Raw genomic sequence first — 16,656 nt, 5'->3', positions numbered from 1 at the left:
TACCACATGTCTGCTTCTCTTTCTCAATACGGTTTGTTGGTGCTGTTTGTGGCCAGACTCTTCCTGGGATAATTCTCACCAAGGGCACTGACACCGGGAAGGATCCTCCCTGTGAGGACCTGGGAGAACAGAACTCTTCTTAAAGGCAAACCCAGCAAACCTGAACTCAAGGCTAATGATGGTAGTGCTGAGCCTGGGATGTTCGGATGCTGTTAACCTATCTCTGAGTGCTTGGACTCATCTGTGCAGTACCCGTAATTCTCCGCTCAGAGAAGCGAGTTTCCCAGAAAAGCTGGAAACTGCAGTCCAGTTATGCCCTTGAAGAAACCCGGCTTACAGGGCTCTCGAAAGAAAGGCTTTGTACAATTTTTTCTTTAACAAATAAACTAACCAGGAGCTCTCCTTGAAGGTCATTCAGGAACCGTAGCTGGTAGGGCAAGTGGCCTCTGGTTTGGTTAACAAAACTTGCCATGGGGGCCCGGTGGGGTTTGTTGGTTCCTTATGTCTCTGACTAATTCAGGGCTTTTATTCAGCTGTAAATCTGCTCATGAAGTCTGGGTCCATGTAATCTGAGCCACTGCTTTCCAGCAGCGTCAGCTGAGACGCTCATTCACTCTCGGGGACTGCAGTGCTCAAGGCTGCTGGCAGCGTCCCCTCTCACACTGCTGCCCTCTCCTACCCTTTAAGTGGCTCGCTCCTCGAGGAGGGGGGTGGTTTTGTGTCACAAGCTGATAAAGATGTGTCTTAAGCAAGTGCTGCCCAGGCACCTGTGTCCTGAGACCAGGAGGGAATTGGCTGTACTTGACTGTATAAAATTAACTTTTACTACAGGAATCGGGCCAAAGCTCAACCCTGAAACGCTGCCCAGGGAACGGTGCCGTACAGGGACGGGGCACCCTGGTGCTGCAGAGGGAGGAGCAGGCCTATCTTCTTTGCTGTGTTCCCTCCAGCTTTTCTCCTTTTCTTCCTTTTTAAGGAAGAGAGATATTTTCAGTGCTTAATTACTAGGTTAGAGCTGAGGCTGAATTACTTTCCAGACACGCAGCAAAAGCAGTCTCTTTTTAAACTCCCCCCACTCTCACAAACACAGAGTGACAGTGCTTTCCTCCCTTTGGGGCTGAGGGTGTGACAAGGGATGTGTGCGGGGGTGTACCCGGGGCACGGAGAGCAATGTGAATTTTGGCACATGAACCTTCCCACATTCAGGGTGCCAAGCTTCTTGGGAAATGAGGAAACATGACTTATTTTCTCTAGGGAAGTAAAAATCCAGCCTGGGTTGGGTTAGCACCCCATCCTTCTCTGACAGGAGGATGATTTTTCAGTGTTGCCACATTATGTTGCAAACCTTGGCGTGGAGGAACATTTTCGGGAAGCTCTTGCCCAGTCCAAAGGGTTTGGGCAGGAACATCTGCCCCAGCTGGGCTACTTCTAACAGCCAAACTGCTTTCAAGAGAATTGGGTGGTTGCTTCTAGCTAAGCAGTACAGTTAAAAATAAGTTTCTAGCCTTCTATACATTCCTACTACTCATCCAGTGCTTCGACACACTCATTGAAAATAGTTAATGATTGCCCTCTTCTGGTTAGCCTCTATTACTGCTTCATTTAAATACTGCTTTTTTTAGTAGAGCTCTCTTGCAAGCTTAATGCAAAGCTCAGTGAACTCAGCGCTAGAACAACTTCCACGTGTCACCTTGTCTTGCATCCCGGATTGCTTAAGGTTGACTTTCCTCAGCTCCTAGCTGAATGACACACAAGGTGGATTGGGTGTTCAATTCCCTTTTGCAAGCCCTGCTTCTGATCTCTTCAGAACATGCTCTCCAGCATCTCAACAACAAAATGAATCGAACCTGAGGGAAACATTTATTAACGTGGCATCAGTTACCCCTGCTCCCAGGCTGGTGGGTACCCGGCGGAGGCGATGCTGTGACTGCAGCCATGCGGTCCGTGCATGGGTGGTTTCCTTTTTCAATTTCTTTCACTTGACAGAGCTCCTTCCAAAACAACAAGGATGGGATAAGTGAAACTGCCAGTGCACCAGCAGGAGAGAATTTACAGAAGAAATATTATTTTTCTTTTCCTTTTAATCTGATTATAAGTCTAAAAGAGTCTAGAGAAGCTAGGGGCTTCCCCACACTGCCCCAACCACAGACACTGCTTGTCCGGGTGCTGAGCTGCTGCTGGTGCCATTTTCCATGCCTGTACTGTAAAGAGGAAACCATGTTTCTGGAGCAAAACGGTGCTGCCCTGGTGTGTCAGTAAACGTGCTCTGAAGGAAAGTGGTATTCAAGCTTTTTGAGAACTAAAAATCTTGTGCTACCCAGGCGCGCAGAATTTGTGGTGTTTAGGCTCCGCTAACGCCTTGGACTGATACGGGGGTTTGTGAGTCTCTGCACTGGTGCTCTGTTCACATCTGTCTCAGCTGGATGAAAAAGGTCCCCAAAATCTATTCTGCATTTGTTTAATCTGTTTTATTTTACTTTTCAGATGTGGTGTCCTGCCTCTCACCTGGGCACAAAACCCTTCTCTGCTAACAGTGATTGCACTGGGGCTTGTAAGGACAAAGAGTTCTGGCTTATTCCACTCACCTTGGCTTTCTCTAAATGTAATTTGTCATGCCCAAATTTAAATGTGATCCAGCTGTTAAGCTGGGGGAGCTGGGCCCTGCCTCCCAGGTGCTGCCTGTTGCCTAATGGGGAGAGGAGACCTGCCCCTGCCCCGCCACGGCAGTTTTGGCCTGTGCCTGTGTCCCTGTCCCCGTTCCCCTGAACCTGGGGGAATGTTTCTGAAAGCAGCACGTTGGGGCTGGGGGATGCTGGGGGCTACGTCGGGTCCAGTCTGGCAGCTTGGAGCAGGGTTGTGGGCACCTCTGGAAGCTCAGAGTCTCCTGCCATGGACAAGCGGATGGCTAGTCAGGACGAGGTAAGATATTTTTTCACCACGTGCTTTGTGAAAGGGAGCCCCATCAAGCTGGTTTGGGGACCGGGTCATTTGCAGGATAAAATGTCCTAAATCAGGTGGCAGAGGTCAGGGCTAGGGCTGAGTCCAGTTAATGTTTCAATGGAAAAGCTAAAGGAAAACGTCTGTTTTGTGGGAGTGGATGGTGTTGCCTCTTTCCTGATGTCCTGTGGGCCGGGAGCTCAGGGCCGGACCCCAGCCCAAAAGGAGCTCCTGTGCCAGACATCCCTGTGCCAGGATGGGAGGAGGACTGGCTTGAGCAATCTTCCTGAATCCATTTACAGCCAGCCAGGCTGTGAACCCGCTCATCCCGCAGCACCTCAGGGTGCCAGAAAAGCAAATCCTAATCTGAGAACAGTCTGAGGATTTTTAGGGGTTTGAGTTGCTGTAGCTTCAGCTGAAGCAGGGCTGTGCAGTGCCCCAGGGTACTGGCCTCTCCTGCCCCTTCCTGCAGCACCTGGGGGGACAAAATGAGGAATTTCAGGGCAAAAACATGAATTTTGGGGCAAAATTCCCATGCTTTAGCCATCTCCCCCCTAGCAGGGGGTGGCAGGCAATTACCAGGTTTCTCACTGGAGATGCTCGGGTGCAGGTATTTGCTTTGGGAAGTCACATATCTGCGGGAGGGTGTTATTTTAATCCACAGTTGCTGTTGAAGCAAGTCTGCCTTTACTTTGTCTCCTAAATAGTTCCTACCACCTTGGAAGTCTCTCTCCAAGACTCTAGTTTGGCAGCTGGAGCTCAGCCTGGGGTCTTGGCACCCCTGCCCGGGGTGGGGGCTGCGGCGGCTCTGCTGACCCTCACCCACCCGCAAGCAGCCACGTACTGTTTTCCATGGCGCGTACACGATCCCCTCTTCGCTCAGCCCAAGGCACTTGGCCTGGCGCTCGAACTCTTCCCAGTGGGCTGTGCTCACGCTCAGGTTTCGGGCTGCGAAGGGAGAAGCATTTGCCAGGCATTAAATAGGGACTGGTGGCCATTAATGCTGCATCCCTGCCCTTGCTGCCTCCCTTCCCTGTGCTCCCACCAACACTTGCTGCAGAGGTGGTCTCATTTGGGGACTCTTAGCCCCTGTGGCAAATACACCTGAACAAAACCAACCTTGGGCATCATTTTTTTAACCCTCTCCCCAGTTAGCTCTGGTCCTCTCTGCTTTAAGGGGTTGCAGGAGAGTCTGATACTCCTGGGGCATTGGCAGGGATTGAGGCTGAGTATGGAGGCAGTTTTCTATATGCACCTTCAAATGCTCTTAAGCAACTGCTTTGCAGCTTGGAAGGGCAATGGGAAGCCTTACCAAGGTCTAAAATGCTGCTTTATGGGGTTGTGGGTAGATCTGATCAGTTTTGCCTGTGCCAGTACTGCAAAGCCACGTGCTCTGCCCTGGGAGGCAAGTACTGAAAAAGCATGGTTGGCTTGAAAATATTGAGATTTTACGATATCGATGCTGAATTGTATTTGCTTCCTGTTCTTTGAATATTTATGGCGTAAGTGGGTTTTGTCTTTAACTTGCTCTTTCTGCTCTGCCAAGAGATTTAGGTTTTAATGGGATTTGTAAATACACCTGTGACCCCTGCAGCGGCGGTCTCAGGAAAATCACTGACTGTTGGCGAAACCAGGTTGCTGTGCGGTTGTAGCTGATAACTTTATGTGTGTGTTTTGGTGTCCCACGGTAGCTTTAAGTTACTTTAGGATGGAATTTGCGTACCATAGAGATACAGTGCTAAATATGTCCTTTCCATCTGCAGTTGGTACTGGATGAGTAAAACGTCTTCAGAGCTGGAGTTCATCAGTGTCCCCACGGTTTGATGGGTCTTGGCTTTGAAAGAACAGAATTGGGGTTGGGAACAGCCACAATATTCAGATTTTCAGTGCTGCAGCAATGATAAACTGCACCCTGGGTGTGAGCGATGCCCGTAGTCCCTGGGATCTGACCTGGTGTGAGTTGTTCACTCTTGGTTTGTTTGAATTTTATTTCTTAAATGTGGGCCTGGGGTGTGAAGGAGCCAAAGCCACCCAGCTCCCGTCCTACTGTTGCAATGTGCTGGATGGCGTAGCTTGCTGGCGCTCAGGGTGTGAGCAGGGGGAGCTGCAGAAACGTAGGTCAGCTGTCCCCTGCTTGCAGCAGTGCTGTCTTGGCAGGGTCAGTGCAAACTGCGCCTGTGGGCTTTGCAATTCCCACCCCAAATGGCTCACGTTTTCTCCGTAAGGAGGAAACTATTTCAAAGCTGAAACCTGCCATAGATGTTCCTCTCCTCTCCCACAGGGATTGTGAAATAACTTCACAAATGAGGCAGTCTCCTTCCTTGCAATGTGAGCAGGTTTGCTGCTTGCTCCCAGCATGGCATGGCTCTGTGCGGTTTAGACCCAGGGTGCCCCGGCCCTGGGGAGCCATTTGGAGTCCACCAAGGCTTCAAACAGACAAAGTGACCCAGGAGTAAAATGTGTCAGATGATGTAAAACATTGACACCAGCCCTTTACATGTCTCAGGCCTTCCAAAAAATGGGCTAGGTGATAACCCCAAAGGCTGTGATAACCCCGAAGGCTGTGCCCACCAGAGCTGCTCACCGTGCTTCACCAGTGTGGTATTACTGGCGGTGATTTCAAAGTACGTGGAGTTGTTGGTGAGACATTGGTCCCCCCTGGAGAGAGAGAGGGGAAGGGCGTGAAGTGGGGAAGGAGAGCAAAGACCCCCAGCTATGGGCTGGAAAGGACCAGCAAAGCCCCAGACCTGCCCCTGGCCTCACACGGGGCAGGTGCCCCTAGGTGTGGGATGGGAACCCGGCTGTGCCAGCTCCTCCGCAGGGTTACCTGCTCCCTCTGCTAAAATTAAGCCGTTTCTTCCATGCATTTGTCTGACCTCTGCCTGCAGCTCATGGTCCCAGCCTTGCCCTGTGCAGCTCAAGGGTTCCTTGGTGCCAAGATGTTTTCTACCCCAACATAACTGAAATTGCAAAAAGCTGCCTGCGTTGGCCCAGAAAAATTCATCCCCTTAAGGTCTGCCCCTGGAGGGGGGGAAACAGCTTTTGGTGCCCAGCGGGGTTAGCAGCTGTGGTGCAGGGACCTTGGGAAAGGTCTTCTCCTTGCATGTGCCCTGCATCCTTCATGCCTTCAGGGACTGGTGCATGCAAGACCTCTATGCCCTGCAAAATTTGCCTAAACATATGGGGGCTGTTGAAATAAATAACAAAAGAAGGGGTGAGGAAGAGAAGGGAGGGGAGGGCATGCACAGAGCAATGAGGAGAGACACCCTCCTTGGGAAAACCAGTCTGAAACTGTGCTGGCATCTTGTGTTGAAAGAGCTGTGGGGGTGGCAGCACATGGGAGGAGATTGGTTGGGGCAGAGGGACCCGAGGGTTGTATCTTACACGGCCACGTGCTGGGTCATGAGCAGCTCCTGCTCGCCGGTGTAGGGCTCCACATGGAGGTGGCCGTGGTCGATGAGCAGCATCTCCAGGAGGTGCTGGGGGAACTGGGCAGCCCCAGCCATGTACAGCCACGTCCCCAGCAGCTGCGGGGAGAGAGGGGCAGGGCGGTGAGAGCTTTTTGGTTTGCAGGGGGAGCTTTGGGGAGGAGGTTTCCACCCTCCACATGGCAAAATTGTTATTTTTGACCCCAGACCTCTGCTAGTTCTCCCTCTTGCACCCTACTGACAGCAACAAAATGAAACCTGTGCAAAAGCATGGAGGAAAAAAAGTAGATGAATGTGGGGATTGGGAAACAGTGCTGGTGTTGGCTCCGGTGCCCTCATGCGGTGCAGCAGGACCAGGACAGCCCTGCGCTGACGTGGGGGATTTGCACCCAAAAACACCCAGCCAGCCCCTCCTTGTTTCGAGGTTGCCTTTAAAACTTGCTGATGGACCATCAGAAAACTGGGTGTGTTTTGGAAAGCAAAAGCTTCCCATTTGTTGCAGATGTTTTGCTGAGGGGTCCTCGGCAGATGTACAGAGGGGCAAGGGAGGGTTTCCTCCTTTCCCAGGGGACGGTGAGGCTTAGCAGAGCACCCACAAACTTGTTGCAGGCGTGGGGCAGCACCCGGGGCTCAGGTCTCTCCTACCTTCAATGCTGTGGTGTTCTCTGGGTGGCGCAGGTGTGGGGCTCCGCAGGGGAAGGCGGCTGCGGGCAGCAGCACCGCGAGGCCAAGGAGGGCGGCAGCCACGGCTATGGCTGCCCGAGAGCGAGCGAAGCCCTGGACAGACAGACACGCTCGCTCGGCCATTTGCTTTTGCAGCCTTGCGGGAGGGGACAGGCTGCTGGCGCCGCGGTGGTGACGCAGCCAGCTCCTGCTGGGGACGTTGCCCAGAGAAGAGCCGCATGCCCAGCAACGAGCTTGGTGTTTGCCCTGGCCTTGGCTGCGGCTGCTGGTGGCAAACATCAATAGCTGCGGTCTGTTGACGTGGCTGGAGATGATGGGGGCACTGCACCTGCTGCATTTAAAAATAAAATCTGCCCTAAATTTGCCTGTTTTTTTCCCCATTAGCTGCCACCATAGTTCCCTCTTGCTCCGCAAATGAGGCACTGTGCAGCCCCCCACCCTGGCACTGGCTGGGGTGTAGCCACCCTCCACCTTGGGTGAAGTCTGGGGGCCTTCAAAGAGTGTTCTCTCCCTCCTTGCCAAAACAGACCATGAAAATGGGGCTGAAAGGGCCCCAGGGGGTCACCCTGGTCCTGCTGGACACATCCCCTGCGGTGGCTCCCCCAAACCTCCTGTCCAGCTCCCGTCCCTGTGCCACCAGGCAGGGCAGGACCTGCTTTTCTGGCTTTATTTCTGTTTGCCTTTTCCTCTCCAGTAGCAGAGCATCCTCAATTCCCTTAGTCTGGCCCTGGGTGATGGTTTTTCCCATCTTCTCTTCCTTCCTCTGCTCAGAGACACCTGGGAAAGGTGCAATGTCACCCCATGTCACCCCACGTCACCCCAACCCACTGTGACCCCTGCAGAAATCCTTGTGGGATTTGGCTTGAAAATTCAGCTTGGGATGTTTGGATGCTTAAATTGCCTTGGTTTGTTTGAGTCATGGTGGAGGAAACCCAAAGGGGCCGGTGGGTTTGTGCATATCCCCATGGGGTTAGGGATGATGGGGAGGTGCTGGTATCCTGATGCCCCTGTGGCTGGAGGGGAGGGGAGGTGAGGTGGCTGGGAGGGTCCTGTGCCACCGTGGAGCCAGCTGGAGGGACGATCACCTCCATGCCCACTGCCGTGCTTGGCCCTGGCAGGGTTTTTGTCCAGGGCTTTTCATGCCTCTCAGCAGGTTTGGAGATGCGGCACCATGGGCAGGAGGGGGCCCTGCCCACGGTCCCAGTGAAGATGCAGCAGGAGTGGCAGGTGGCTGTAACACAGGGGTTTATTTTGTGTCCGGGTGAGAACAGAGAAACTGGTGTTTCATCCAGGAGGAAAAAACGAAGCCTGAATAGCAAATCCCAAAGCTGAGCTGAGCCTGGCTGGGGCTGGCAAGTGGGGATGTCCCCATGGAGGGGCTGAAGGAGGATGAGGATGGAGCAGCAAACCCGGCCTGCGGGTGTTACCCCAGCTTCAGCTCTGCATCGCCTTCATCCATCTTCTCCTCAGGCAGGGGACAGGCGTCCTGCAGGAGAGGGGGAGAGCAGCCGTTGGTGCCCCTCACCCCAAAACTGCCCCAGGAGCCGAGGACAGCTGGGGTGGATGCTCAGGGAGGAGAGGGGATGCACAGAGGGGCAGCCATGGTGGGGAACTGATCTTATAGCCCCACCCCGGGACCCCTGTCTCAGCCAGTGGCAGGATCTGTCCTAGGCTGGCTCTTGCCCACCATGGGGAGGGGTTCAGACCTTTTCGGACGCGTAGAAAATATCCTCCTCGGTGAAGCCCAGGCAGTACAGGTGGGCTTTAAACTCCTCCAGTTGTTCTTTGCTCACATTGGGTGTCCGTGCTGTTGGAGAAACAGGGTGGTAAAAGGAGAAGGGGGGAAAATAAAGGTAGTTTTAAGAGGTGCTTTGCTCCTTGGTGGTCCCCATGATGTGGATGGGGAGCTTGCTGCCTGCGCCTGACCCCATTTTTTCCCTCTCTGTATTGGGGGAAAAGGGACTTTTTGCCCTGCCTGCGAGGGCTGGGGATGCCCATGCACACCGGTGTGTCCCCGGGCAGGGACATGCCCTGCAGGACCAGGGCAGCATCCACTCACCCGAGAGGCTCAGACTCAGGAAGTTGTCATTGAAGTTCTTCAGGATCAGCAGGTCCTTGTCACTTTGGATCAGTTTGGCTGGGGAAGCCACCTGGTCATCGACTGGAAGGCATGGAGAGAGCAGGGTCCCCTGTTAGTGTCACCCTGTGCTGGGGCTCAGCCCGGGCAGAGCCGGCAGCGCAGTGCCTGCTGCCCATCCCCTTTACCCTGCGAGACTCATCCCAGTCCGGACCGGTCTAGTCCCACAGCGCTGCCGTACCCGTTGCAAGGGGTAGGGGAAATTTTTTCCCCCCACCTCCAGGCATGTTTTTAGGTGTAAAAGGGCCTGGTGCCAAATGCTGGGGGGCAGAAGTGGTAGGGTGCAGCTGCAGTGCCCCCCCTCCCCCCCCATTCCGGCCCCATGCTGTGGATGGGGCTTTACCGTGCACCAGGGTGGAATTGTGCCAAAAGATCTGGATCTTGGCGTTCTTCACCACACACGTCTCGTTCCTGTGGGGCAGAGAGGCCAGATAGGGCAAATAGCCCCCAAACTGCCCCAAGCAAACCCACGGGATTCAGAACTCAAGCCAGGCTGCAGAGCTTAAGTTAATTTGGCATAGCTGCTCCCCAGCCCCAAATCTGTGGGGGTGTCTCAGCCTGGAGGATGGTACCGGCGGGTGGAAATGCCCCCAGGGACCGGGGTGAGGGGGTGAATCCCCATCCTTACACTCTCATGCTTTCGGTAATGCGGAGCTCATCCTCGTGGCTGCCGGGAGAGAAGGAAAAGGTCGAATATTTCACCGCCTTAAACTCCTCCAGGTGAGGCTCGTACGTGGAGGCACCAGTGATGTAGAACCACTGTCCCAGGAGCTGCAGAGAGGAGGGGAGCAGGGAAGGCTCGGGGTCTGTGCTGGGGTCACCCATGGGCACCACGTATGTAAAAGCAGATGTTGTGCCCTCTGTCCCGTGACCACAAGCACCCCTGGTAGGTGATGGCTCTGGGCAGGACCCGGGCCGGGTGAGGGGCTCTTGGTTTTGTCCCCTCCCCACTAAGGTGATGCTCCAGCTCCTGGGATGGCTAGCTTGCTTCTGCAGTTGTGTCCCTCCTGCTCTGTGCCTGGCCTTCATTGCTTTCCTCCCCATTAAACATCCCCAAGGGACTAAATATTGTTTATGCAGTGAAGGGTTTTGTGGATGTAGACTCATGACCCAAGTCCCTGTCACTTGAAGGACTTAAAATAGAGTGCCAACGCACTGGGGGTGGTGCTGCCCAGCCTGGTTTGCATGGGGAGAGAGAAGCAGAAGCCAGCCAAAAGCACCTGCTCATGAGTTTATGGGTGCAGAGCTTGCAAGGCTTCACCCCGTCCCCATGCTCCTGTGCAGTGGTCTTGATTCTTTTAGGAAAATAAGCACGGACATGCAGCGAGGTAAGAGTCAAGCTGCCGATTGGGTTCGTAACCTCTTCCTGGACCTGTAACTGCTAGGGGTGCTGGTAGGAAAGGCAAGGACAGCTGCCCTGGCTGAGGGCAGGGCTTACCCCATGGATGGTGGCCTTGTCCAAGGTGACCGGGAGGAGCGGGGTGCAACCGTGGGGCTCGTCCCCGGTGGCAAGGGCGAGCGGCAGCCCCAGGAGGAGGGTGAGAGAGGCCAGCATCGCCTGGCTGGTCGAGAGGAGGCTCCTGCTCTGATAGGATGTGGCTCGGCTCCGTCCCTTATATACGGCTGCCTGCAAACCTGGACGTCCCCAGCCCTGATGGGCTTGTTCAGCTGCTGGCTGTTTGCTCAGGCATGAAGCAATAGCTGGTGGAGGAAATTAAGCTTGCAAAAGCTCAGGTTGCTCCAGCAGAAAAGATGAAAGAAATCCCCAACCCCATGTTTCATGCTTTTGTTCTCAGAAGCTGCAATTAATTTTGTGGGTGCCTGGCAAAGCACTTGACCGGCTCCAGGTGTGTTTGGAGGCCTTGGGGGCACCGAAAGGGACCCGGATGTGGCTTTCCTCCACAGCACAAATAACTCCCCTTGGTGATGGTTGTGTGGTGGCTGCTCACCCAGGCTGTGAGGGCTTTGGGTCCCCACCGGCATCGCTCCTCACTGGAACAGCTCTGGTGTGGATAAAGCCTGAGAGAGTTGGGGTTGTTCAGCCTGGAGAAGAGAAGGCTCCAGGGAGACCTTATTGCAGCCTTCCAGTACTTATAAGAAAGATGGGGACAGACTTCTTAGCAGGGCCTGATGTGTTAGGACAAGGGGTAATGGTTTTAAACTAAAAGAGGGTAGAATTAGACTAGAATAAGGAAGAAAGTTTTTACAGTGAGGGTGGTGAAACACTGGCACAGGTTGCCCAGAGAGGTGGTGGATGCCCCATCCCCGGAAACAGTCAAGGCCAGATGTAGTTGGATGTCCCTGGACTAGATGACCTTTAAAGGTCCCTTCCAACCCAAACTATTCTATGAGTCTATGAGAAGCTGCGCCGTTTAAAACCAAAACAAAACAACACAACCCAACACGTCCTTCCCCTCCCCAGGGGTGCCACTTTCCCCAGCTGACCCTACCCCAGCGGCTCGGTGGGATCCATGAAGCCTGCTGGGTTTTGCCCTGCCCAGCTGAGCTCCCTGTTGTGTGCAGGTGGCTCTGCTGTGTTTGTGGCTTGTCTCAGCCCAGCCTTGCAGTGATAAAGTGGCCCTTGGGCTGTGGATGCTTATAACATACATAGCTGATTATTTTAAGTAATCTAAAATAAGTGGTAAAGACAAGGACTTGTTTAATAAGTCCTGGTTGGGACGGGGCAGTATGAAGCAGGGGAGCAACCAGAATCTCTCTATTTAACAGTGTCTTATATCTCTTCCAACTTTGGCCTCATAATTAAGTGCGCTGATTTATTTATTAAATGTGTTTGCTTTTACCCTGACCACCAGCAACGTGTTTCAGGAATGGCTGGCTCATGTGAGAGATGGGCAGCCCCAAACAAGCCAATTTTTAATGCTCTGCCAAAGCTGACCTGGCGCCGTTGCCCAGCAGCCCCCGCCCAGTGCCCGGGGGGGGTCCCTCGGCCCCTCAGCCGCAGAAGCGCTGCCGGGAACAGGCACAGCACTGATTGAGCAAACATGGTGCGGCCCCTTCCCGCTGCCTCTGACGCAACCTGGGGCCAGCTGAAGTAGCTCCCACGGTGCGGCGTGATGGGTGCGGTGTGATGGGGTGGGGGGGTCACCCCCGTGTCCCCCTCACCTGGCTTGAGACCACAGGGGCTTTGCTGCTCTCTCCAGCACGAGCGCTGCCTGAGCCAGCAGAGACAGCCACGAGGTTTTAGTCCATCAGCTGGTCTGGGGCCAGGGGACTGCCTAAACAAGGAGGAGGCAGGTTTCAAAGTCAGCTTGGAGCAATTGAGATGGGATTTGGGCTTCAGCAATGAAAAAAAATCAGCTCAGCTCTTTTTATTTATGATTATTTTTAATTGTTTTCTTTCTTCTTCCTCCCCAGCACTGTCTCAGTGCGGGGGCATGGATGAGGAATGGGCTGGTGGGACAGTGGGGAGTCACTGGGATCCCAGGCTTGTTGTGTGTTTAGCATGATGGTGAGGGTTGGGCAGGTTGTGCTGTGACTGGCACCAGAGGAAGGCTTTCAGGGCCTGGCTTGGGTTCCCCTGGGGGTCTCTGGGCTCTTGCACCAATGTTGGCACCCATGGCTAGTTCTGAACCTCTCACCCACTTAGTTTCCCGTGAAGAAGTGAAAAAAATAATACCAGTCCCATTTCATTGCCTCAGTTTTAAATATTTATTTAAAGTCAAAAAAAAAAAAAAGAAAAAAAGAAAAAAGCTTTAATGAGAACAAATGGTAACTCCAGCCTCGAGAAAACACACAAAACTGATGGCGAGAGGACGAGAGAGGGAGAAACCCAGGAGCATGGGAGTGTGTGTGCATGGGAAGGCAGCAAGTGGGTGATGAGCGATGGTGCTTTTGGCCTGGGGGTGCTGGGGCGAGCCGGCCCCTGTGAGGGTGAGGTATTTCTGAGCAGAGGTGGGGCTGCGTGGAGGGTGAGGTATTTGGGACAGATCTTGTTAACCTTTTCTGATGGTTGTTGGAAACCAACCAGCAGGCAGTAGTTAAAAAAAAAAAAAAGGAGTACACAAAGAGAGACTCACATATAATTTTTTTTTTCCTCAAAAAAATAAAATCCATAGTCCATATGAGACATGAAAACTCCAAAGAGGCACTGAAGCGTTTCTGATACAGTACAGCTCTGATTACATCAATATTATTCCTTATATAGAATTAAAGATTATCATAATTATCCTCTTTAAAAAAAAAATCCTCCAAATTTACATATAGAGACTAAATTTCTACAAAACTTAACAAAACAAAACCCCTCCATGCCCAGCCAGGTTCTGAAACAAGGTACCATCATGTCAGTCTTGACAGAGGGGCCAGACAGAAGGTTTGCAGAGCTGGGGTTTAAATACAAGCTTAGACCAGGGAATTACTGCACACGTGAGCTGGCACGGACACGTGGCCAACACGACTACAGCAAAACTAGTTACATGACAACCGACAAAAATAGCGCTCTCTGAGGCTCAATGCTTCCAGATGAGCTGTATCCCTCACTCCCCTCCCAAAGCAGTGAAGTGCTGAGTAATAAAAAGGCAAATTTGCTTTTAAAATAGCCTGTAAGTTATTTTGGACACGCTTTGAGTTGTTGCGCCCGCTTGACATCCTCGGCGATTAAAGGATCCCTTTAAAGGTGACTGTTTCTCCGATTTAGCTGTAGATTGTAACCGCCTCTCTTCCTAGAGAGAGGGTCCTGTGGGCTTTTTTTGGGTTTGTGGCAAGACACTGTAGCACCTTCACAACCTTAAATAGTTTAAAGTCATATATATAAAACACACTTTTTTAAGAGCACCAGAGATTTCACAGTGAGAGGTAGAAACAAATCAGACGAGCCCATCCTCTCTCTCTATTTTAGCACCAATCTCTTCCCCCTCCTCCTTCCATTCCCCCCTCTCGGCTTTGGGACTCTTGCTTCCCCAACACCACGCATGAGAAGGGACGTTGATTAAACTCACCCATGGAAGGAGGAACTTAGATTTTTTTTTTTTCCTCATTTTTTTCTTTTTCTTTTTGCTTTAAATAATATAATATATATATTTTGTTTCTTCTAATATTGCACATCAAAATGCTTCCGGTACACAGAGCAGCCAGACTCAACTTGCAGCTCCGCCTGGGAGACCTGATGCAGCATGTGGCCATCCAGAAGGCGACAAGCTCTGAGAGGGAAGCTCTATCTTTTAATTACTTTTCAATGGAAAGAACATTTGGTAACTCAGGAACCAGGTAGAACAAAATGGGGAGGGGGAGGAAACCCACATGCTGCAAGTTGGTTGAGGTTTCTCTCAATATTTTCTTTGGTCATGGAAAAAGCTTTGTGTGTGGAACCGCTTGCAACATCTAGTCCCCTGATCCCTTTTCACTGTTCACGTCCCGACTGATACCCGCTTCCCCTACGGCCTTGTTATTCCTCCTTTCAACGATCTGCTGAGTTCAGTAGATCACGGGTTCTTTGAGACGTTGAGCCAAAGGCTAGAGCAAGAGTTGACCCAAAAGATACAGCCCAGCTGTCCTTGCTGCAGAGAGGTGGGAGAGCCTGTGTAAAGACATAGGCCAAACATGGGGTCAAAGCCTTGGAGCCTGGTTTTGATGGCTTTGTTCAAAGGAAGCACACGGGGCCGACCTCGAGGTGGTATTGCTTTCCTGGCTCGGATGGGGGAAGGTTGTAGATGTTGACGATTGGCAGCTGCTGAGGATCCTGTGTCCGAAATGAAAAGAGAGTCCGATGCCAGCGTCCATCCTTGATCTGTGCGGGGAGGAGGGACAGAAAAAAAAGCTGTTAAACCTGGGGGCAAATCCTGCTGCAAAGGAATGTGCTTCACTAAGGCATGAGCTTGAAAAGCCCTATGGGAGACCGTTGGGCTGAGGCTTAGAAAGCATTTTGGGGAACCCTTTATCCAGGCTGAGGTGATGGAAACTGAGCTTGGAATGGCATCAGCAAACACAAACTCATAATGCAGTGAACCTGAAAGGCAGCCACACGGCTAATGACTCAGCGTGGTGTCGGGCAAGAGCCAAGACCACTGCCTTCGGGTGGCAATTCCCCCTTCTGCCACTTAGCTGCTGTTACATATGACATGTAACTTTGGAATTTATTTTTTTGCCTTTTTTTTTTTTGAAGGCGATCTACTTATCAGGAGCTGCTAGAGCACCCTGGGCTGGAAAATTCAAGTGGTGAACAGGTACTCTAGACTCTTCTTCCCCTTTTTTGGGGGAGGATAAGAAGGGTGGGTATAACGCGAGCCTTGTCGGTGCCCTAAGTGGGTTCAGCCTGGCATTCCTCTCCACCGCTCCCCTCTTTTGCAGCCATGCACCTTGCAATCATCAGCTGTCACTTCTGGCCTGAGCTGCCCGTCTGCCTCAAACATCTGTCCGTTCCAGGCCCTGAAGCGCACGGCTTTTTCCGAAGGTTTCTCAGACGAGCCTTCCCGCCAGACGGAGGTATTCAGGCAGTGGATGGTGATGTGCTGCACCACCTCTGAGCTCAGGAGGCGGAGGAAGTTCATCTGGACTCTACCGATGTCAAAATGCAGCTGTGAAGGGGACAGACGTGTTAGGGCGAACCCCGTGCCGTGGGGCTGGCAGGAGCTGGCAGCAGGGCTAGTGCAAGATGTGACAGCAGAGACGGTCTCTGTACTCTGCCTAAGTCTGGAGGTGGCCGTGCATGGATGTCCAGAACTGGATCTGGCATGAGCATGGGCATAAGGGCCAGATGCCAAGCCAACCTGGAAAGTTTTCATGGGGACACAGCAGGTCCTTTATTTTTCAGAACAAACTGGAAGGTCCTTAAGTAGGAGGAAAATAATGTAAACTTTGAATTTAATACATGCTTCTGCAAAGAAGCAGAATCAGCAGGTTCTAGTTCATCTGCGGATGAACCCACATATTGTTGTTGGTATGTTTTGGTACAGGTGATTCCTCAAGAAAATTTCTGTAGCATTAACTTCACTGGAAACTTGTGTATTTAAGCCAACCTCACTTTTTCAGGTGGCATAAAACAAAATGCAAGGGTGACCTGAACATAAGTTAATTCAACAAAGCATTTGGGAGCAGCGTGTTTGCAAAATTACTGGCCTCTTTTAAGGTTACAGGTTAATTAAACATTGCTGGAAATGTACTGCTTTGTCTTGACAAGAGGCAGCAACAGTCTTAGGTATGTTTTTTTAACTGCATGAGAGCAGTTCTGAATGTTACAGCTACACTAAGTGCCTTGAGGAGAGACCAGCGTGCTGTGTCAGTGGTCACCGTCCAGTGTCCCGCGACACCACACCTCTGGGTAACTATTTCGTAACAGTAGTATGGGAAATGCTGTGCTGGGGTCAAGCTGTGTGTACCTTGGAGACGGTGATGGGGCTGAGACACGTCTGCCCACCATTGGTGAAGTTACAGATGACCTGTATGGTGTCTGAGGAGCAGCCTAGATTTGGGTCAATCCAGTAGGTACCTGAAGAAATGGAGGATTCGAGGATTAAC

General features: G+C 52.2%; 3 protein-coding genes across 8 annotated transcripts in view; all 3 read right to left on the bottom strand.

The window, feature by feature from the left end:
• Nucleotides 1-9: 9 nt before the first annotated feature.
• Nucleotides 10-7,330, bottom strand: LOC142065738 (uncharacterized). Of its 2 annotated transcripts, none has more exons than XM_075112260.1 (7): nt 7,011-7,330; nt 6,322-6,464; nt 5,522-5,595; nt 4,661-4,771; nt 3,782-3,885; nt 1,883-1,991; nt 10-119 (listed from the first exon to the last, which is right to left on the bottom strand). In XM_075112260.1, the coding sequence occupies exons 1-7, from the start codon at nt 7,326-7,328 to the stop codon at nt 76-78; spliced, it is 903 nt and encodes a 300-aa protein (XP_074968361.1). In that variant the 5' UTR covers nt 7,329-7,330; the 3' UTR covers nt 10-75. The 2 variants fall into 2 exon arrangements, with proteins under 2 accessions (XP_074968361.1, XP_074968362.1); XM_075112261.1 differs by having other exon boundaries at nt 1,848-1,991; nt 7,011-7,327.
• Nucleotides 7,331-8,277: 947 nt separating this feature from the next.
• On the bottom strand, nt 8,278-10,800 carry LOC142065541 (alpha-1-acid glycoprotein 1-like). The gene is made up of 6 exons (XM_075111750.1): nt 10,625-10,800; nt 9,815-9,957; nt 9,530-9,597; nt 9,109-9,210; nt 8,756-8,856; nt 8,278-8,535 (listed from the first exon to the last, which is right to left on the bottom strand). Exons 1-6 carry the CDS (start codon nt 10,739-10,741, stop codon nt 8,473-8,475), a joined length of 594 nt encoding a protein of 197 aa, XP_074967851.1. The 5' UTR covers nt 10,742-10,800; the 3' UTR covers nt 8,278-8,472.
• Nucleotides 10,801-12,841: 2,041 nt separating this feature from the next.
• The window catches only part of COL27A1 (collagen type XXVII alpha 1 chain), a 214,281-nt gene continuing 210,466 nt past the window's right edge, over nt 12,842-16,656 (bottom strand). For all 5 annotated transcript variants that reach the window (XM_075112252.1, XM_075112254.1, XM_075112253.1 and 2 more), the window contains 3 exons: nt 16,518-16,627; nt 15,498-15,716; nt 12,842-14,929 (listed from right to left, as the gene is read on the bottom strand). In XM_075112252.1, coding sequence (XP_074968353.1) covers nt 14,783-14,929; nt 15,498-15,716; nt 16,518-16,627 — 476 coding nt within the window. In that variant the 3' untranslated portion in view covers nt 12,842-14,782. The remainder of the gene's footprint in view (nt 14,930-15,497; nt 15,717-16,517; nt 16,628-16,656) is intronic.

The sequence above is a fragment of the Phalacrocorax aristotelis genome, chromosome 17 (genome assembly GCF_949628215.1).
Source record: "Phalacrocorax aristotelis chromosome 17, bGulAri2.1, whole genome shotgun sequence".
Lineage (NCBI taxonomy): Eukaryota > Metazoa > Chordata > Aves > Suliformes > Phalacrocoracidae > Phalacrocorax > Phalacrocorax aristotelis.
Note: the sequence above shows the minus strand (reverse complement) of the source record. Positions and strands in the feature narration are given on the sequence as shown.